Source organism: Eurosta solidaginis, chromosome 2 (assembly GCF_040869045.1).
Source record: "Eurosta solidaginis isolate ZX-2024a chromosome 2, ASM4086904v1, whole genome shotgun sequence".
Classification (NCBI taxonomy): domain Eukaryota; kingdom Metazoa; phylum Arthropoda; class Insecta; order Diptera; family Tephritidae; genus Eurosta; species Eurosta solidaginis.
The window spans coordinates 192,264,635-192,287,672 of record NC_090320.1 but is presented as its reverse complement, the minus strand read 5'-3'; the positions used below and the strand labels follow the sequence as shown (position 1 = coordinate 192,287,672).

Here is a 23,038-nt window from a genome sequence, read left to right as displayed (position 1 = left end):
TTCTATAGGTGGACCAGGGGTGACTCTAGAATGTGTTTGTACGATATTGGTATCAAATTAAAGGTATTAATGAGAGTTTTAAAAGGGAGTGGTGGTAGTTGTATATGTGAAGGCGTTTTCCAGATATCGACCAAAATGTGGACCAGGGTGACCCAGAACATCATCTGTTGGATACTGCTAATTTATTTATATATGTAATACCTGCCAAGATTTCAAGGGTTTTTTATTTCGCACAACCATTTTACAAAGTTTTTTCTAAAGTTATATTTTGCGTCAATAGACCAATCCAATTACCATGTTTCATCCCTTCTTTCGTATTTGGTATATTATTATGGCATTTTTTTTCATTTTTAGTAATTTTCGATATCCAAAAAGTGGGCGTGGTCATAGTCGGATTTCGGCCATTTCTAACACTAATATAAAGTGAGTTCAGATAAGTACGTGAACTGCTTTTAGTAAAGATATATCGATTTTTGCTCAAGTTATCGTATTAACGGCCGAGCGGAAGGACAGACGGAAGACTGTGTATAAAAACTGTGCGTGGCTTCAGCCGATTTCGCCCATTTTCACACAAAACAGTTAACGTCATCAAATCTATGCCCCTACCAAATTTCAAAAGGATTGGTAAATTTTTGTTCGACTTATGGCATTAAAAGTATTCTAGAAAAATTAAATGAAAAAGGGCGGAGCCACGCCCATTTTGAAATTTTCTTTTATTTTTGTATTTTGTTGCACCATATCATTACTGGAGTTGAATGGTGACATAATTTACTAATATACTGTAAAGATATTAAATTTTTTGTTAAAATTTTACTTTAAAAAACAATTTTTTTAAAAGTGGACGTGGTCCTTCTCCGATTTTGCTAATTTTTATTAAGCGTACATATAGTAATAGGGGTAACGTTCCTGCCAAATTTCATCATGATATCTTCAACGACTGCCAAATTACAGCTTGCAAAAGTTTTAAATTACCTTCTTTTAAAAGTGGGCGGTGCCACGCCCATTGTCCAAAATTTTACTAATTTTCTATTCTGCGTCATAAGTTCAACACACCTACCAAGTTTCATCGCTTTATCTGTCTTTGGTAATGAATTATCGCACTTTTTCGGGTTTTCGAAATTTTCGATATCGAAAAAGTGGGCGTGGTTATAGTCCGATATCGTTCATTTTAAATAGCAATCTGAGATGAGTACTCAGGAACCTACATACCAAATTTCATCAAGATACCTCAAAATTTACTCAAGTTATCGTGTTAACGGACGGACGGACATGGCTCAATCAAATTTTTTTTCGATCCTGATGATTTTGATATGTGGAAGTCTATATCTATCTCGATTCCTTTATACCTGTACAACCAACCGTTATCCAAGCAAACTTAATATACTCTGTGAACTCTGCTCAACTAAGTATAAAAATAGGTAGGTACTTTGTGTGAGGATTTCAGGTTTTTTGTGGTCTGCATATAAAAACTACGAATCACGTATTTCAACAATATATGACGTAAACGTAACTATTTGATGAAATTTGTTGAAATTTGAAGCTTCTAGCCGTAAACAAGGGGCAAAAATTACAGCTTATATGGGGTATATAATATATATACCACCGATCTATATGATTTTTTCAGACAACGATATACGATATATACGGAAGCAATTGGTGAAATTTTAAGCTTCTAGCTGTTAAAATGGGACAGAAATTGCGCAAAGTTTCTTATCTGAACAATCGGTTGTATGAGATATATACTATATATCACCGATCTCTATGATTTTTTCAGACAACAATATATGCTATACACGTAAGCATTTGATGAAATTTTAAGCTTCTCGCTGTTAAAATGGGGCTGAAATTGCAAAAAAAAAATATATATAATACTATATATATATACTATATATACCATCATATATATATTATATATATCACCGATCTCTATTTTTTTACACATACATACATACATTTTTTTACACAACAATATATACTATATGCGTAAGCAATCGTTGAAATTTCAAGCTTATAGCTGTTAAAATGGGGTAGAAATTGCGAAAAGTTTCTTATCTGAACAATCGGTTGTATGAGATATATATTATATATACCATCGCTCTCTATGATTTTTTCAGCCAACAATATATGCTATCTACGTAAGCATTTGGTGAAATTTGAAGCTTCTAGCTGTTAAAAGGGGGGTGAAATTGCGAAAAGATATATATATATACCATATATACCACCATATATATACTATATATACCACCGATCTTTATGATTTTTTCAGACAACAATATATGTATATACGTAAGCATTTGTTGATTTTTGAAGGCTCTAGCTCTTAAAATAGGGCAGTAATTACGAAAAGTTTCTTATCTGAACTATCGGTTGTGGGGATATATACTATATATACGACCGATCTCATAAATTTTTTCAGACAACAATATGTGCAATAGGCGAAAGTATATGGTGAAGTTTGAAGCTTCAATCTGATAAATTGAGGAAGATATGACAAAAATCCTCTTTTTCTGAAAAGTCGGTTGTATGGCGGATATATGCTATAGTGGTCCGATCCGGCCGGTTCCGACAAATGTCTAATCGGACACTCAAATACACCCGCTCACCAAATTTTATCAAGATGTCTCGAAAATTGAGGAACTAGTGTGCATACAAACAGACAGACGGACATGGCTAAATCAACTCAGCTCTTCATCCTGATTATTTCGGTATACTTAATGGTGGGTCTATCTATTTTCCTTTAAGGACTTACAATTTTGGGATTCGTGACGAAATTAATATACCATTTCATTTTCATGAAAGGTATAATAAAAAAATTATGTAATAAAGACAATGAAATGATTTAAATATTAAGTACAATAAAATAAAAAAAAATTAGTATTAACAAAAAGTATGTATATAGTATAAAATATTTAGCGTGGCCATGAAGGCAGTATTTTTATTTATAATGAAATGAATTTTTTTTTAATTATTGAAAATAAACAAGAATTTATAAAAGTTGCATTGTACTATAGTTTAAGTATAGTAAATATTTTACATGGCTATGAAGACAGTATTTTTATTTATAATAAAATAAAATTGTTTATAAAAAACTTTGAAGCATTTGATTTCGTAATTCAACTGATTTACTATAATACCTTTCCGGTTGCTCAATTTCTTGAAAATGTGTTTCTCCGTCCTCCTCATTATTTACGTTATCGAGATACTCATCGTGGATATTGTAGTGAATGCGTAAATTGTGAAGTGCTGCAGCTATACTGATTATTAGCACAGCCTTCTCAGGAGAGTAGTGAAGTTATCGTGCAGACAGAAGACATCTACACCAGTTCTTCCAAACACCAATAGTTCTCCCTATAATGTTTCGCCCAGAACTATGCCATTTGTTGAAGCGGCTTTGAGGAGTATTAGGTGCAAGGTTGCGAAAAGGAATTATAAGCCAGTGTGCAAGACCGTATCCTGCGTCACCTATAAATTTGATATAAAGTTATCGTTGAACAGTAAATTATTATAAAGATTCCTTATACATAATAGAAGTAGACTTCTATTTCCGCTTTCGTATTGAGCTTGGAAGAATTGTGATACGTCACTGTTAAACCAAACGAATGAGTCGTGCGTTGACCCAGGGTAATTCGCGTTAATGTACCGTATAGGCTGTTTATTATCACATATCTCAAAAATTTAACACATTGATTAAAAATAATACAATAAATAATTAGGCTTACAATCAGTACGTTAAGACTATAAAAACCTTTTCGGTTATAAAATAAATGGGAGTTCGCTCCTTAAGGTTTTGCTATCCTTACGTGTGTACCATAAATGCACATAACAATACCAGGAATTATGGATTTGTTGAAGAAGTAACTTCGAGATTCCATTTGCTCCGCGTCATTCATTTTCAAATTAGTCCACTTTTCGCACAATTCCCTTTCCATAATTTCAAGAACTTCTGAAAACACCTTCGACACTGTTGGTTGAGCCACTCCTAGCATGTAGTCTTTACCAACTGCATTCTGATAGCTTCCTTCGGCTAATATTCGTAGACATAAGGAAAGCTTTTGTTCGCGACTTATTGCTGTGGATTTAATCAGGGAGGAATATTACTGCAAATTATGCTTAAAAGATGTCTATAAGCGTTTCTAACGAACCTTTAAATAAAAAATGTACACTTGTATGTGTATTAAAATTTTCTTAATTTACCTACTTACTCTATGTCTGCCAGCTCGAAAATGTCCGGTGCCCTATCCCTCACAGATCTTCTAACGCATGCGGTGTTGTTTTCTGCTTCATTTGTGTCAAAATAAAAAGCAATTGAATCCATACTTTTTTATGTTATATTTCTATTTTATATTTTTCACGCACAATATAATCGCAATTTTTAACAATTTTGATTTATTTAAAGAAATGTCAAACAGCTTTTGACACAATCCGCTAGGTGAGTGGGTAAAGCAGCAATCCCACGTTTATGAGAATGGCATAAATTTCAACATGTGAGGGTAGTGCGAATTGAATGGCATTCGTCGGATACCATAATAGGCATGAAAAGCACGTCTATAGCTCTTATTTTGGGTTGTGACCCCCTTCGGATATTTAAAATTCACTTGAAATTTATTGTAAGAAGATATTCTATGGGGATGTTACTAGAGTTAGGAAACAACACTAGGGCTACAACACCTATGATAACGCTACTTGTAACTGATTCTGATGCACACATTGCCACCGTAAAGCCACCACAACCGGATTCAAAATATTATAGTGATAAGACCAATGCTAAAGAATTTCATAGTTCGAGAATTCCGCTGCCGTTGACGTACCCTACGTATTTGGTATCAACATTTCTCATGATGCAAAGGACAGTCGATATATGTAAATCCGAGACTAACTAGAAGCCAATGCGACGACCTAGACCGCCCCATTGATGGTGCCTATCTTAACCATCACGTAGAACCTGAACTATATTAGTATGAAATGAAGATACATTTAACCAGTGGCGTCCCTTTCCATTGTGCCCCTCGCAGACTTTCGTATGCTGAGCTCAGTGGCTCTCCATACGCCTCTGCCATTGTATTAGTAAGGAAGAGGAGTGGTCAAATACCAATCTGTACAGTTATCGCATTAAACAAAAAAACAACAAACACTCGATTGAAGACTGCATCGACTACTTAGAAAATAAAAGTTTTTCTCGGTACTCGATTTAAAGAGTGGATTCCACCAAGTGCAGTATTCCAGCGTTTCATTAATAATATTTTCAGGGACATGATTGATGATAGGAAGATTATCATCTAAATGGACGATATTCTTGTTGCCACTGAGGATTCCGAACAGCACAAGAATTTCTTGAAATTGGTATTAGAACGTTTTTCTTTACGAAGCCTGAAACTCAACTTAGAGAAATGTAAGTTCGGATACGACGAAATCGACTATTTCGGATATACTGTGACTCGTTCAGGAATTTCTTCAAATAACTCCCATATACGAAGTATACAAAACTTTCCGATACCAACTAACCCAAAAAAACTGCAATCTTGCCTTGGTCTGTTTTCACACATGCAACGACAAGAATACAAGAAATTCCAACCGATATCATATTTTTCAAAAACCGCGTCGAATGCCGAATCAAAGTACCACAGCTTTGAACTTGATACCCGCTCGATAGTATACGCTCTGAGGAGATTCATTGGAGGGTATACCGTTCACCATAATAATAGACTGTAATTCTTTAACAATGACCCTTGAGCGATATAAATACGGGCGACGTAGATTTTCAACTGCATGTCAGGAGCGGGATAAACATTTCGAGCTAATACGAAGCCGGTTGGAAAATGAAGACTTATTTGAATATGAAACATTAGACAGAGTTGTATGCAAGACGAAACCAAACGGCAAGAGAGTCCTTTACGTTGCCAAAGAAATGAAACACAACGTAATACAGCTAAATGACGAGAAGCTAGGCCATTTGTCAGTGGATAAAACATTGAATAAACTGTGACTGTATTACTGGTTCCCAAATAAGAGGGAAAAAGTGGAGAAAACTAGTTGAAGTGCATCATGTACTCAACTCCGCCGCACGGCAGGGAAAGGACTTTATTCCCGATCCTTAAAACACCGCTAACATTCTACACCATTCTTATTGACCATTTCGGGTCATTTCCATCTATAAAGTTGAAACGCTAACACGTTCTTGTAGTAGTCGACGCCTTTACGAAATATGTCAACCTTTACCCGACAAACTCTACAAGCACCCGAGAGGTCATAGCCGCTCTGGAAAAATATTTTAACTACTATATTCGACGTATCATAAGCAATAGGGAAACTTGTTTTACCTCTTTGCAGTTTGGTTAATTTCTCGCTAAAATTAACATATGCCATACAAAAATTGCTGTGGCATCCCCGCAGAGGAAAGAGTTAATAGAGTGCTAAAAACCATAAGAAATTGACCAACAAAGTAAATCAAGATGACTGGGTTAAGAGGCTACTTGAGGTAGAATACGCCATTAACAACTCCAAGCATAGCACTTGCCGTGACGCCCACTTTTTCTCCTTGCCCTCATATAAGGTGAAATTTCACACCGTGGTGTGATGGTAGCGTGCTCCGCCTATCACACCGTATGCCCTGGGTTCAACTCCCGGGCAATGCAACATCAAAATTTTAGAAATAAGATTTTACAATTAGAAGAAAATTTTTCTAAGCGGGGTCGCCCCTCGGCAGTGTCTGGCAAGCGCTCCGATTGTATTTCTGCCATGAAAAGCTCTCAGTGAAAACTCATCTGCCTTGCAGATGCCGTTCGGAGTCGGCATAAAAACATGTAGGTCCCGTCCGGCCAATTTGTAGGGAAAAATCAAGAGGAGCACGACGCAAATTGGAAGAGAAGCTCGGCCTTAGATCTCTTCGGAGGTTATCGCGCCTTACATTTATTTTTATTTTATTTTTATATTTTCTACTTTAAAAGCATTTTCCAGTGCCAATATAAATAAATATTATTTACTTTAGCTTAGAGGCTTTTGATTAATATTTAAAAAATTTTATTTTGAAAGTCAAACACAACAGGTACATATATTTGTAAAAACTGAATCGAAATACATACTTATAAATAAAGTGATATTTTAACTGGTATAAAGTTAGTCGGAGTCAATATCGTCGACATGCTCTGATTCAGATAATAAGCCAATAACTTCACTCGTTAATGCTCGCCGCTTTGGCCTAGGGGTTTCCCGCAAACTGTTTATGAACGGGTCTGACGATATCAGCAATCTGTGCAGCAAATCCAAGTTACTACAAATTCTGGACTTTTTTGTGGAGAAAAGTTCACGATAGTTTCGTGCATCTTTGTTTCTGGACTCTTGAGCTTTTTCCGAAAGTTGACCAATAGGAAGAATAGCAGACACGATTATACTCTTTCCATGAAACAGAATTTTATGTACGCTCACTGGCATATTGTACCAAGCATATTCCGATAAATATAGTACCTTTGTCTCTGTCACATAGTGGTCAAAAGCTTCACAACTTATTTGAAACCCACATCCTATGCATGAAAGTATTGTATGAAACCTTTTCAAAAGATTGATGTTTATGCTGGTTATGTCTGATGTTATTTCAGGATCTCCAAAGAATCTTCTCGCAGTGTTGTCATGATTTGTGTTGCCGGTTTTTTGCTTTGGCATATCAGTCAAAAGACCAACTTCTTTCCTGAATCTATTTTGGATATGTTCTTTCTTCTTTTTCATCTTTTCCTTATTTTCTTCGCCCCGCACATACCAGGTCTTCATTTCCATTCGATAAGCGATGTGTAGCCTACATTCCATGCATCGTATCCAAGAATGCATCGTATCCAAGAATGTATAATTGCATACTTTTTGGAGCATCTCAGATAAGATATCTGCATGTGTGAGCGATATTGCACAACCATTGCATACTTTCGGGAGTATCTCAGATTTATGCATGTGGTTGTGCGTTGCTTCTCCGCTGCGTGTAAGTACATATGTGTAGACATAATGATTGAATTAATGATGTGCATGCAAGTAACGGCTTAGCATCGGCTTGGAGATGATAGTATCCCTTAGTGCTGCTAATATTCGTTACAATATGTATATTCCCGAAGCACTCAATTGCTTAGAAGTATCACCCATAATAGACGACCCTCAGGTAGGCGTGCATACATAAGTTGATGGGATAAGTGCACAACTCGTTAATTATGGGAAAACTCATATGACAAACAATGAAGGCTATTCAGTGCACAAGTTTCCTTTTTCTGGGTTTTCACCATTTCAGGTATAACTGTCTTTTTTGAGATCTAGTATTGTAGACTTGAATTGAGGACATTCCATTGTTAGGTCACTGCTTTTCTTACGTGGCGATTACAAAGAAAAACGCAAAATTTCGCAATGGTTTGATTTTTTATCTGAAACTATATGAAATTCCCTTTAATGTATATGTATTCGTTCAATGGAATTGGGCGGAATCAGGCAAGTTGTATTCTATTGAAAACGAAAAATTTTCTAAGCTTACCAAATTTTTAGTGGCTGTCTAGAACAAAAAAAAAAAAAATAAAATAAAAAAAAAATGCCTACGCGGCTGAAACTTACCAATGCTGTTATAAACTACTCAAGTATGTTAAATAAAATAGCTTGAAGTCAAAACAGTTATCGAAAAATCCACCACGTGGCCACAAAGTTGCTCAAAAATTTTGGACTGTGAAATGATTTTTACACTTGTTTCAATTATCCAAGTTTCATAATGCTTATCATAGTGATCGTGGGTTTTTTACTTTGCTGTGTATACATTTTCTTAACAGTTTTTTTTTTTTGAAATTCGATTTCAATGGTAGGGATCCACATATACCAGGTTATATTCCAAAAGTGTTCATTAAATCGTATGTATATTATTTCAATCTATGGCTTGCCGCCATCTTTTTCCAAATTACTCCACCAACACACAGATAATGCACTAAGGCCAGAACCATGTGCGTAGGTTTCTGCGTAATTGAGGTTATTATATATATTTAGATATATTCTGATTTCATGGTTTATTCCAATTAAGATATTTTTTTAGTTTTTTAAATAATTTAAATAAAATTTTTTGTCATTTCGAATCCCGCACTATCTGCCATTTTGTTCTCTACCGCATGAATAGCGTCCTTTTATAGCACACGGTTGAGTTGTGGGGAAAACGAACTTGGCGCGACGACGTTACAATTGATTATTAATCTGCTGCATGTCAAAACATTTGTTTGAACATTGTTTTTTGGACTTTTGGCATCCTAAAAGTGCAAAAAGTTACACTGTGCGTCGTAGTGAGAAATGTCGATACAACTGTCGGAGTTAACAAAAAATTGATAGCGCATTACAAATGTCCCTATGTGATTCACAAACTATTGGGAAATGATATATATGTAGTTAGAGATATAAAGAACTGCCAACTAACTCAACTCCCGATGGGTTTGTTGAGGTCCACCGAATCAGGAAATGGCGGCAGAGTGTGCTGATGAACCAGAGCGCGACTTGGGACTGAATGAGTCCTGATCTAGGATCGAGATCGATCCTCAGTCAGGTTGACCGAGTTGTAAAGCAGCAAATGCAATCCTGCTAAATATACCAACAGCTGAATATTGTATAACGTATATCGAAAGATAATAGTTACGAAGAACCACAGCCAACTTCTGTAAGCTAAAAAAAAGACTTCCGTTTGGATCATCAGTCATAAGAACGTGTTTTATTCCAATCTATATCTATCAGGAAACATCTGTCTACCTGTCCGAGAAATAATTGAAATTTTAATAGTGCAGATTTTTTCTAAAATTCTTTATCCCTATTAGCTAAAAGGTTTAAACATTCCTTTGAAATGATTTTCACCTCATACTTAAGTTGAAGATATATGTACGTCTGTTGTTTATTTGCGAAACAATAAAATAGCGCTTGAAATGTTAATTTTGATTTTCACAATTCATCTTCAACACCCAAGTCTCCCGGTTTGACATTTCCTAAGGTTGGCAGCCCTAGACCCTTGGAGTGATTCACATTGATTATAGCCTATCAACCAAGTTTAAATATCACCTACACGTTACGGCTCCTGTTACAAATGTGAATACGTAGGCACATATATTTACCAGGTGAGGCTTTGTCCTTCAAAAGAACACTCAATGTGACAAAGCACAAGCTTTTCCAAGACAGTCGAACAAATGATCAGTGGTGCTGAGAAAATCTACGGCCACCCCGTTTACGACGTGGAAGGAACAGATGGAGTACGCGTCGATGGTGTCACTCTGCCGACTGTCAGTCACACAGAGATCTTAGGGGTAACGTTCGATGATACTCTAACCTTCAAGGCTCATGCCACCGAGATTGTTTCTAAAGTACAAAGTCGCAACAAAATCCTCAAGTCACTTGCCGGCCGCACATGGGGAAAAGATAAAGAAACGTTGCTAATCACTTACAAAGCAATTGACCGGTCGCTCATGAGCTACGTTTCACCAGTCTGGTCGCCTGGTCTTAAAAATACACACTGGAAAAGGCTACATACCTGTCGAAATACTGTAATCAGAACTGCCAACGGATGTCTCCTTATGCCCCCGAACACCATCTACATAGTGAGGCCAAAGAGCTCAATATTAAAGAGCACAACGAAATGCTGAACAAGCAGTTCTTGCTTAATTGTCACAAACAATGACATCCTAGCAAACAACTTCTGGATTAAGTACTGCCTCCACGGGAATTAAGAGAACATCTCCTAAAGCACTATGACGCGATCCGGCACCTGCCAACACAGCCGTTGGATCCAGGCAAGCATAAGCAAGCTCTTAGCCAAATCCACACAGAATCGGTAAACGCCTTTGTCAGGACGCGCCCGGTGAACCCCGTTAGTAATATGCACCCCGTAGCCCACCTTTGCAGAAGAAGGAAGCACACTACCAAGGGACACACGAGTCACCCTGGCCCAACTTCGTTGTGGATACTGTAACTGGTTAAACCCTTACCAGGATCAACCCCGACATACAAAATGTATGCCCTGCTGGCAATGTGTCCACATGACACGGACCATCTTTTCAATTGTAATGTGGAACCTACGCCTCTAACACCTATCTCCCTATGGTCCGCCCCTGTTGAAACAGCCAGTTTCCTTGGACTCCCGTTAGAGGACTTTGATGACAATTTTTGAGTGGTCGTGCCCATTGAATGGGGCGCAGCACTGTTAATTCAACAACAACAACCGGTTGTGCTGCTATCCTAACGTAGTGAATATTCGAACTAGTCGGAAAACTGAAGTACACGGCAATCCATAGTAAACTCTTATATCATTAGGCTGGGAAAACATTTCGGACTGAGCATATAACCTTGAACTTCTTTCATATTAGAATCCGTCGATTTTCATTCTAAAATATCGTTTTGGTGTAGCGAAGACTATTGAAATCAATGTTTCGAACACAAACGTGTGCAAATTTTGGCCCACATTTTGAAAATTTTATCCAGGGTCTTGTAAAATTTTAATTATGTAGATGCGCCGTTAATTATACTATTTTCGCCCATGAGTTACGCAATGATATCCACTTAACAGCTTATGATTTCGAGGGCGACATCCTTGGCCGAATAGTTACTCTCTAATGTTTCAAGGGGTTTCTCTGGTGTTGCTCGGGAGCAAAGCGCGACAAAAACATCAAGTCGTCAGAGCTACTCCTAGAGCTTCTAGGAAAGTGACGTCAACGAAGGTATGAGTTCGAAGTCGCAGTCCTATAGCTTCTGTGCTGACATATGCTGTGAGAGGCAGACGCAGCAGTACCAGTCCCTAAGACCAGGGATAGGTTCGAAGCAGCACTGGAATAAGTGCGTGAAGGACAGTCCCTCCGCAAGGAGCTACTCCTGAAATTTTGCGAACTATCGAGTTTTGAAGTAAAAAATCCAGATCTTTCCGAAATGGCATAAACGTCGATTTCCTTAAATACATACTCGTATAATCAAAACTTTTCACAAATATAATTCTTTTAAACGGATAAATCAAATCTTTTAAAGCAATTACGCCGCCAAGCTGGCGTCGCCGCTGGCCTCTCCAATCAGATGTCTGTTGGGATGCCCAGGTTTCGGGGTATTCACCAGAAACTTTTTGTTCAGCATTTCATTTCTCTCCCTTATGGAGAGTATTCTCGTCTCACCGTGTAGGTGATGCTCTGGGGACATAAGAAGACATTCCGTGGTAGTTCTGAGTGCGGTGTTTTGACAGGCCTGCAATTTCCCCCAGTGTGTTTCTTTTAAGCTCGGTGACCATATTGGGGACGTTTAGCATACACCCAGCTAATTGCTTAATATATGATTTTGAGTGTTTCTTTATCTATGATCCAAGTGCGCCAGAGACAATATTGGTTCATGTTAGACAGTCGGTAGTGCAGTGCCATCGACGTAGATGTCCAACATGGTCGAAATTTTGATTTTTATCGGTGTCAATGTCAGATATTAGGTATTCCTTCCATTTCTCCCTCCTGTGTTTGTCTACAAGCTGTCTGATGCGCAGTTATATGTCCCTAATTTGAGGGTCCCCAAGGCCTTACTGTCTCACAAGGTCACATTCTCTCCCTAAATCTGCGGCCACCGTCTTCCAGCGGAAATGAGCCGACGCGGACTTAACGATCTTGCGGAAAGCACTTGTCCCTTTACTGACATCAATCGGGAATGCGAAAAGATTATCTGTACATTCTTTATATTTTTTCACTTCCCTTTTTTAAAGTTGATGAAAGTGCGTTTTTCAGATGTTATGCCAATGTTACCATCGGCTGCGAGCTGACGCAGTTTACAAGTATTGTCCTTACAATGGAAATGGCTGGCGAGCTATGACAATTTCCAACCATTCGTGTGTGGACCAGGATTCGTTGATTGTGCAGAACGCCATGTCCTCAATTTGAACATCTCACCTCTACTGTCAGGGTGTATATCAGAATGCCACAGATCATGGTGGGTATTACAATCTCCAAGAATGCGATTTTCACCTGCGAGAAGGCCACTGATAACAGGGCAATATATACTGGAGCAGCAGGTGGCTGCATAGCGACACTGGTCGCTATAAATCACCTGCCGTTTATGCTGTTCTTGGAGGGCACCGCCTCCAGATACTTGCTATGTTAGCTCCTTTCAATAAGTTGGTTATAATCGCGGTGGACGACGTCGCCACACTTTAAAGTCCATTAAAATGAATAAAGGTGTACTGCGATTTTGTATATTTAAATATAATACTTTATTTAAAATAACTTTGAATAAACACGTCCGCGGTTGAATGAGTCGAAAATTATAATGGTCGCGATGAAATATGAAAATGGCGAGGACACTATTGCCAATCGACATTTTCATAATTCACCCCACATATGTATCTTATTCTTTCTTATTAACAGCTTTACAGTAGCTGAAAATATATCTATATATAATATGTCTTACTCTTTCTTGACATATTAACATTGTGAGCAACGATGTTGCCAGATGTGTCTATCGGAAGATGACTTGGGGAATTTTACCCTTACAGCATGTAATGTTGATAATTTCTAAATTCGTATCGCCTGTTCGTACATATATACCTTGACGTTCCAAGACACTGTCTCTGCGGCTGATGTCAGGATCAAATAGGTTGTAATGCACAGGGTGGTTTGTGATAAAAGTGAGTCCGCCTCTTTACCTCTTTTCTGTGGACACAGCCAGAGCAGATCTGCATAGCATATTTTGCGGTGGGCTTAATCTCTTGGATCGCGGCTATGTGGATGCTGTGTCGCTTCGTGAAATCGACTATCTCCGTGATCTTTCCAGTTAACCCCTTAAAGTTTAACTGCAGCATTGTGAAGTGCAATGGGGGAGATGTCGTTACTGTAAGAGTAAAAAAAGGCGATTGCCCCTGGGTTATATAAGGCTGGGTCGCGTGCCGTTCAGGCACTTGAGTAGCCGATGTGACAAAACAACCCGTCGAGGGATTTCCGTCGCTGAGCCCAGAACATATAGGAGAGCAGCATCGTCCAAGCCAGGAACTGTATTGGGCGGATGTCGTCAACGTATATATTCTCTACTGGCAAATGGTGCTCAGCGTAAAAGGGACGAAATATGTTTCCCTGGCCTACTCGTGTGCTGGTGTCGGAATGATTGGAAGAAGACGGGAGCAGGGGCTGGTTGTTGTTGTTGTTGCGATAAATACACTACCCGAAGGTTTCGAATATAGACCCAGTAAGTTGCGGAAACAAGAACCATTAAGGCAAAAGCCCGACCGTCTCAGGGACGATTTAATATGACCCCATTGGGTATCCCGTCCCGTTCCCTAGTTCCGTGAGAAACTAGGGGTTGCCACAGCTTCGCCTGCTGGGTTTCGTCATTGGTATCTTTGAAAATTGGGTTGAAGAAGCTAAAAATTGCGCTGGCAACCCCTTAAAAGGGTTGCGCTACACAACCCCTTGAATAAATTTGATATTTTAGTCGCCTCTCACGATAGACATACCTGCCGTGCGTATTTTCTAAACTCTCTAATCCGCTGGGATTTACAGGGGCTGTTGCTCGGCATTGCTACCGTCCACGATACGGCGATTGTAGTGATGGGTTGTAGCGACCGTGTGAGATGGTGGCACCGTGGGGCTGCGGATATGCTGAGTAGTGGGAGGGTAAATGTGCAGACTACGAGACGACCCGTGGCATGAACAGGAAGGAGCCACAAAAGTTTTGAAGAAATTTAGGGGTCGGCGAATGATGGGATCTAGCCCAGAACACCCCGTTCGACGCAACCAACCGTGAGACCGTCCTAAAAAGGTTCGTTTCCGGCACATGCAGCAAAACCATTTCTCTATATCGGGTTCAACACCTTCCCAGAGCAAGAAAATATGGAGCAGTCCCGCTGCAAGGCAGAGCCTTGGATGATGGCAATTTGTGGGAGGGACGCAACAAATTAAATGGAGTTACACCGAAATGGCAGCCCTTTATCGAAATAATCCCCAGTCGCTCCGTTATATGGAACCGGCTGCCGTGAGAAGCGTGTAATTTGTCAAGCAGCTGCACGCTACTACACTCTTCACCAAAGCTCCAACAGTGCGACATCTTGTTAAAACAACAGCAATTACTTACTCTACATTATCTCAACTCGAACTATTTTTTATAAAATCAAACACACTCAAATACGAATTCTATACCACTTTTAACTTTTTTTTTCTAGGTTGTTCTGCCGATTCGTCACTCAAGAAACTGTCACACTCTGCTTTAGCATCACTTCTGTTATTTGTATCTTCTAAATTTTCTTCTTCATCTGATGTTTCGGAAAATACTATTGGTCCAGCCGCTTTGATAAACATAATAGTTTTGCCAATACGACGAGATTCTGAAAGAAAATAAGAACAATAATTAGAACAAGAATTGTAAACCAAATCATACCAAACAGAGAGTTATAGAAAATGTTTAGTCTAAATGATAATTAACGCTTTCCCTAACATTTGAGAATTTGCATTTTGTTGTTTATTGAGATAATAGGGACAACACACTATTCTGCGGCACCCGTTGTTCAATCCCTCTTGATTACGACATTTCGCTTCTGTATTTTATAGACGCCTGTGTACCTCATTGGAATCAAGGCAATGTACGTTTTCTATACTGCCGTCCATAGCAAAAATGCAGTAAAGTTCACTTACGGCTTCTGATTGAACTTTTGATACTGTAACGAATTTAGGGAAACTCCGCTTATTTTACACCTTCAGCTAACGTTCGAATCGCTATTCTGTTGAATAAATAACTCCAATATTCAATAATACCAAATGGTCTTTATTAGACTACTTTGAGGTACTTCACAATAACTCCTACTTCACAACTAATTGCGTGTTTAAATCAAACTGCTTACTGACTACTCAGCTTTCGCTGCTTTTATACTCTCTATTGCCTCGTCCACCCAGGTCTAGTAACTTCGCAAACTTCATGCTTGGTTACCAGCCATATATGTACATGTATATTTGTAGTTTATAGTCTCGCACAGCCATATGCGTGTGTATATGTGAGTACTACTTCGGCTGATGGTGAGTATCTCTCTGCTGCCTTGTATGTACATGTGTAAATGATGACTGATTTGTTTACGTACATACAAGTGGCTGCTTAGTATCGAATTAGGGATGCTAGTATCACTTAGTGATATCAATACTTTACTGCTTTCTGGCTATGGAGTGCAATATATCTATTTAATGAGTTGCTTCTATGTCAAAGGTTTCGACAGGCGTGTGTTAAGTACCGTCCCGCGGTGGAGCTTAAGTTGGTTAGCCTGCAGTTAATCTGCGTGTTTAACTCAATTAGAGCGGAGATGATTATATAAATTTTGCGGAAGCTATGCTGTCTTCAAGCGAAGCAACAGATATCGAATATGAAGTACTTCTGCTTTATTGATGGCATCATCCTCCCCTGTTTCCATATATCCAGGATGGCAAAGGTGTACGGAATACAGGTTAAAACAAGTAAGGACAGGACTTCATACCTTTCATGAATGGGGTTGAACAATAATCTTATCCCATTCGTAATATCCAAATAATCAGCTGTATAAGATGTATGTGTGGAATATATAGTGAACAGATGTACATACCAAAGCGATTTTTAAGATAAATATTAAATAAAACAAGTAAGAACGGGACTGTCTTCGGCTGTGCCGAAGACTTCATACCTTTCATGAATGGGGCTGAACAATAATCTTATCCCGTTCGTAATCTCCGAATAATCGGATGTATAAGATAAGAAATATATAGTGAACAGATCTGCATACCTTAACGATTTTTACGATAAATATAAAATAAAAAACAGGTAGGTACTTTGTGTGAGGATGCAAAGTTTCTGGTTTTTTGTGGTCTGCGTGTAAAAACTATGACTGCGAATCACGTATTTCAACAATATATGACGTAAACGTAACTATTTGATGAAATTTGACGAATTTTGAAGCTTCTAGCCGTAAAAAGGGGGCAAAAATTGAGTTTATATGGGGTATATAATATATATACCACCGATCTCTATGATTTTTTCAGACAACAATATATGCTATACACGTAAGCATTTGGTGAAATTTGAAGCTTCTAGCTGTTAAAATGGGGAAGAAATTGCGCAAAGTTTCTTATCTGAACAATCGGTTGTATGGGATATATACTAAATATACCACCGGTATCTATGATTTTCTCAGACAACAATATATGCTATACACGTAAGCATTTAGTGAAATTTGAACATATCTAAACAATTTTTAAGATAAATATAAAATAAAAAATAGGTAGGTAATCTGTGTGAGGATGCAAAGCTTCACGTTTTTTGTGGTCTGCATGTAAAAACTATGACTACGAATCACGTATTTCAAAAATATATGACGTAAACGTAACTATTTGATGAAATTTGATGAATTTTGAAGCTTCTAGCCGTAAAGAAGGGGAAAAATGACAGTTTATATGAAGTATATAATATATATACCACCGATCTCAATGATTTTTTCAGACAACAATATATGCTATATACGTAAGCATATGGTGAAATTTGAAGCGTTTAGCTGTTAAAAAGGGGCAGAAATTGCGCAAAGTTTCTTAACTGAACAATCGGTTGTATGAGATATATACTATATATAACATCGATCTCAATGATTTTTTCAGACAACAATATATGCTATATACGTAAGCATATGGTGAAATTTGAAGCGTTTAGCTGTTAAAATGGGGAAGAAATTGCGCAAAGTTTCTTATCTGAACAATCGGTTGTATGGGATATATACTATATATACCACCGGTATCTATGATTTTCTCAGACAACAATATATGCTATACACGTAAGCATTTAGTGAAATTTGAACATATCTAAACGATTTTTAAGATAAATATAAAATAAAAAATAGGTAGGTAATCTGTGTGAGGATGCAAAGCTTCACGTTTTTTGTGGTCTGCATGTAAAAACTATGACTACGAATCACGTATTTCAAAAATATATGACGTAAACGTAACTATTTGATGAAATTTGATGAATTTTGAAGCTTCTAGCCGTAAAAAAGGGGCAAAAATGAGAGTTTATATGAAGTATATAATATATATACCACCGATCTCTATGATTTTTTCAGACAACAATATATGCTATACACGTAAGCATTTTGTGAAATTTGAAGCTTCTAGCTGTTAAAACGGGGCAGGAATTGCGCAAATTTTCTTATCTGAACAATCGGTTGTATGAGATATATACTATATATACAACCGATCTCTATGATTTTTTCAGACAACAATATATGCTATATACTTAAGCATTTGGTGAAATTTGAAGCTTATAGCTGTTAAAATGGGGTAGAAATTGCGAAAAGTTTCTTATCTGAACAATCGGTTGTATGAGATATATACTATATATACAACCGATCTCTATGATTTTTTCAGACAACAATATATGCTATATACGTAAGCAATCGGTGAAATTTGAAGCTTATAGCTGTTAAAATGGGGTAGAAATTGCGAAAAGTTTCTTATCTGAACAATCGGTTGTATGAGATATATACTATATATACAACCGATCTCTATGATTTTTTCAGAAAACAATATATGCTATATACGTAAGTAGTCGGTGAAATTTGAAGCTTCTAGCTGTTAAAATGGGGCAAAAATTTGCGAAAATATATATATATATATATATATACTATATATACCACCATATATATACTTTATATACCACCGATCTTTATGATTTTTTCAGACAACAATATATGCTATATACCTAAGCATTCGTTGAAATTTGAAGCCTCTAGCTCTTAAAATGGGGCAGTAATTACGAAAAGTTCCTTATCTGAACAATCGGTTGTGGGGGATATATACTATATATACGACCGATCTCATCAATTTTTTCAGGCAACAATATGTGCAATATACGAAAGTATATGGTGAAGTTTGAAGCTTCAATCTGTTAAATTGGGTAAGATATTACAAAAATCCTCTTTTTCTGAAAAATCGGTTGTATGGAGGATATATGCTATAGTGGTCCGATCCGGTCGGTTCCGACAAATGTCTAATCGTACACCCAAATACACCCGCTCACCAAATTTTATCAAGATATATCAAAAATTGAGGGACTAGTTTGCATACAAACAGACAGACGGACAGACGGACAGACGGACATGGCTAAATCAACTCAGCTCTTCAACCTGATTATTTCGGTATACTTAATGGTGGGTCTATCTATTTTCCTTTAAGGACTTACAATTTTCGGTTTCGTGACGAAATTAATATACCATTTCATTTTCATGAAAGGTATAAAAACAGGTAGGTACTTTGTGTGAGGATGCAAAGTTTCTGGTTTTTTGTGGTCTGCGTGTAAAAACTATGACTGCGAATCACGTATTTCAACAATATATGACGTAAACGTAACTATTTGATGAAATTTGACGAATTTTGAAGCTTCTAGCCGTAAAAAGGGGGCAAAAATTGAGTTTATATGGGGTATATAATATATATACCACCGATCTCTATGATTTTTTCAGACAACAATATATGCTATACACGTAAGAATTTGCTGAAATTTGAAGCTTCTAGCTGTTAAAATGGGGAAGAAATTGCGCAAAGTTTCTTATCTGAACAATCGGTTGTATGGGATATATACTATATATACCACCGGTATCTATGATTTTCTCAGACAACAATATATGCTATACACGTAAGCATATGGTGAAATTTGAAGCGTTTAGCTGTTAAAAAGGGGCAGAAATTGCGCAAAGTTTCTTAACTGAACAATCGGTTGTATGAGATATATACTATATATACCATCGATCTCAATGATTTTTTCAGACAACAATATATGCTATACACGTAAGCATTTGGTGAAAGTTGAAGCTTCTAGCTGTTAAAATGGGGAAGAAATTGCGCAAAGTTTCTTATCTGAACAATCGGTTGTATGGGATATATACTATATATACCACCGGTATCTATGATTTTCTCAGACAACAATATATGCTATACACGTAAGCATTTAGTGAAATTTGAACATATCTAAACGATTTTTAAGATAAATATAAAATAAAAAATAGGTAGGTAATCTGTGTGAGGATGCAAAGCTTCACGTTTTTTGTGGTCTGCATGTAAAAACTATGACTACGAATCACGTATTTCAAAAATATATGACGTAAACGTAACTATTTGATGAAATTTGATGAATTTTGAAGCTTCTAGCCGTAAAAAAGGGGCAAAAATGAGAGTTTATATGAAGTATATAATATATATACCACCGATCTCTATGATTTTTTCAGACAACAATATATGCTATATACGTAAGCATTTTGTGAAATTTGAAGCTTCTAGCTGTTAAAAAGGGGCAGAAATTGCGCAAAGTTTCTTATCTGAACAATCGGTTGTATGAGATATATACTATATATACAACCGATCTCTATGATTTTTTCAGACAACAATATATGCTATATACTTAAGCACTTGGTGAAATTTGAAGCTTATAGCTGTTAAAATGGGGTAGAAATTGCGAAAAGTTTCTTATCTGAACAATCGGTTGTATGAGATATATACTATATATACAACCGATCTCTATGATTTTTTCAGACAACAATATATGCTATATACGTAAGCAATCGGTGAAATTTGAAGCTTATAGCTGTTAAAATGGGGTAGAAATTGCGAAAAGTTTCTTATCTGAACAATCGGTTGTATGAGATATATACTATATATACAACCGATCTCTATGATTTTTTCAGACAACAATATATGCTATATACGTAAGCAATCGGTGAAATTTGAAGCTTATATCTGTTAAAATGGGGTAGAAATTGCGAAAAGTTTCTTATCTGAACAATCGGTTGTATTGTATATACTATATATACAACCGATCTCTATGATTTTTTCAGACAACAATATATGCTATATACGTAAGCATTTGGTGAAATTTGAAGCTTCTAGCTTTTAAAATGGGGAAGAAATTGCGCAAAGTTTCTTATCTGAACAATCGGTTGTATGGGATATATACTATATATACCACCGGTATCTATGATTTTCTCAGACAACAATATATGCTATACACGTAAGCATTAAGTGAAATTTGAACATATCTAAACGATTTTTAAGATAAATATAAAATAAAAAATAGGTAGGTAATCTGTGTGAGGATGCAAAGCTTCACGTTTTTTGTGGTCTGCATGTAAAAACTATGACTACGAATCACGTATTTCAAAAATATATGACGTAAACGTAACTATTTGATGAAATTTGATGAATTTTGAAGCTTCTAGCCGTAAAAAGGGGCAAAAATGAGAGTTTATATGAAGTATATAATATATATACCACCGATCTCTATGATTTTTTCAGACAACAATATATGCTATATACGTAAGCATTTTGTGAAATTTGAAGCTTCTAGCTGTTAAAACGGGGCAGAAATTGCGCAAAGTTTCTTATCTGAACAATCGGTTGTATGAGATATATACTATATATACAACCGATCTCTATGATTTTTTCAGACAACAATATATGCTATATACTTAAGCATTTGGTGAAATTTGAAGCTTATAGCTGTTAAAATGGGGTAGAAATTGCGAAAAGTTTCTTATCTGAACAATCGGTTGTATGAGATATATACTATATATACAACCGATCTCTATGATTTTTTCAGACAACAATATATGCTATATACGTAAGCAATCGGTGAAATTTGAAGCTTATAGCTGTTAAAATGGGGTAGAAATTGCGAAAAGTTTCTTATCTGAACAATCGGTTGTATGAGATATATACTATATATACAACCGATCTCTATGATTTTTTCAGACAACAATATATGCTATATACGTAAGCAATCGGTGAAATTTGAAGCTTATAGCTGTTAAAATGGGGTAGAAATTGCGAAAAGTTTCTTATCTGAACAATCGGTTGTATTGTATATACTATATATACAACCGATCTCTATGATTTTTTCAGACAACAATATATGCTATATACGTAAGTATTCGGTGAAATTTGAAGCTTCTAGCTGTTAAAATGGGGCTAAAATTTGCGAAAATATATATATATATATATACTATATATATATACTATATATATATACTATATATACCACCATATATATACTATATATACCACCGATCTTTATGATTTTTTCAGACAACAATATATGCTATATACCTAAGCATTCGTTGAAATTTGAAGCCTCTAGCTCTTAAAATGGGGCAGTAATTACGAAAAGTTCCTTATCTGAACAATCGGTTGTGGGGGATATATACTATATATACGACCGATCTCATCAATTTTTTCAGGCAACAATATGTGCAATATACGAAAGTATATGGTGAAGTTTGAAGCTTCAATCTGTTAAATTGGGTAAGATATTACAAAAATCCTCTTTTTCTGAAAAATCGGTTGTATGGAGGATATATGCTATAGTGGTCCGATCCAATCGGTTCCGACAAATGTCTAATCGGACACCCAAATACACCCGCTCACTAAATTTTATCAAGATATCTCAAAAATTGAGGGACTAGTTTGCATACAAACAGACAGACGGACAGACGGACATGGCTAAATCAACTCAGCTCTTCAACCTGATTATTTCGGTATACTTAATGGTGGGTCTATCTATTTTCCTTTAAGGACTTACAATTTTCGGTTTCGTGACGAAATTAATATACCATTTCATTTTCATGAAAGGTATAAAAACAGGTAGGTACTTTGTGTGAGGATGCAAAGCTTCACGTTTTTTGTGGTCTGCATGTAAAAACTATGACTACGAATCACGTATTTCAAAAATATATGACGTAAACGTAACTATTTGATGACATTTGATGAATTTTGAAGCTTCTAGCCGTAAAAAAGGGGAAAAAATGACAGTTTATATGAAGTATATAATATATATACCACCGATCTCTATGATTTTTTCAGACAACAATATATGCTATATACGTAAGCATATGGTGAAATTTGAAGCGTTTAGCTGTTAAAAAGGGGCAGAAATTGCGCAAAGTTTCTTAACTGAACAATCGGTTGTATGAGATATATACTATATATACCATCGATCTCAATGATTTTTTCAGACAACAATATATGCTATACACGTAAGCATTTGGTGAAAGTTGAAGCTTCTA

The 23,038-nt window shown here is 36.6% G+C and overlaps 1 protein-coding gene across 2 annotated transcripts in view; it reads right to left on the bottom strand.

The window, feature by feature from the left end:
* Positions 1–11,781: 11,781 nt before the first annotated feature.
* Positions 11,782–23,038, bottom strand: part of Rpp30 (ribonuclease P protein subunit Rpp30) — a 57,794-nt gene continuing 46,537 nt past the window's right edge. For both annotated transcript variants that reach the window (XM_067766687.1, XM_067766686.1), the window contains exon 7: positions 11,782–15,310. In XM_067766687.1, the coding sequence (XP_067622788.1) occupies positions 15,120–15,310 (191 nt within the window). In that variant the 3' untranslated portion in view covers positions 11,782–15,119. The remainder of the gene's footprint in view (positions 15,311–23,038) is intronic.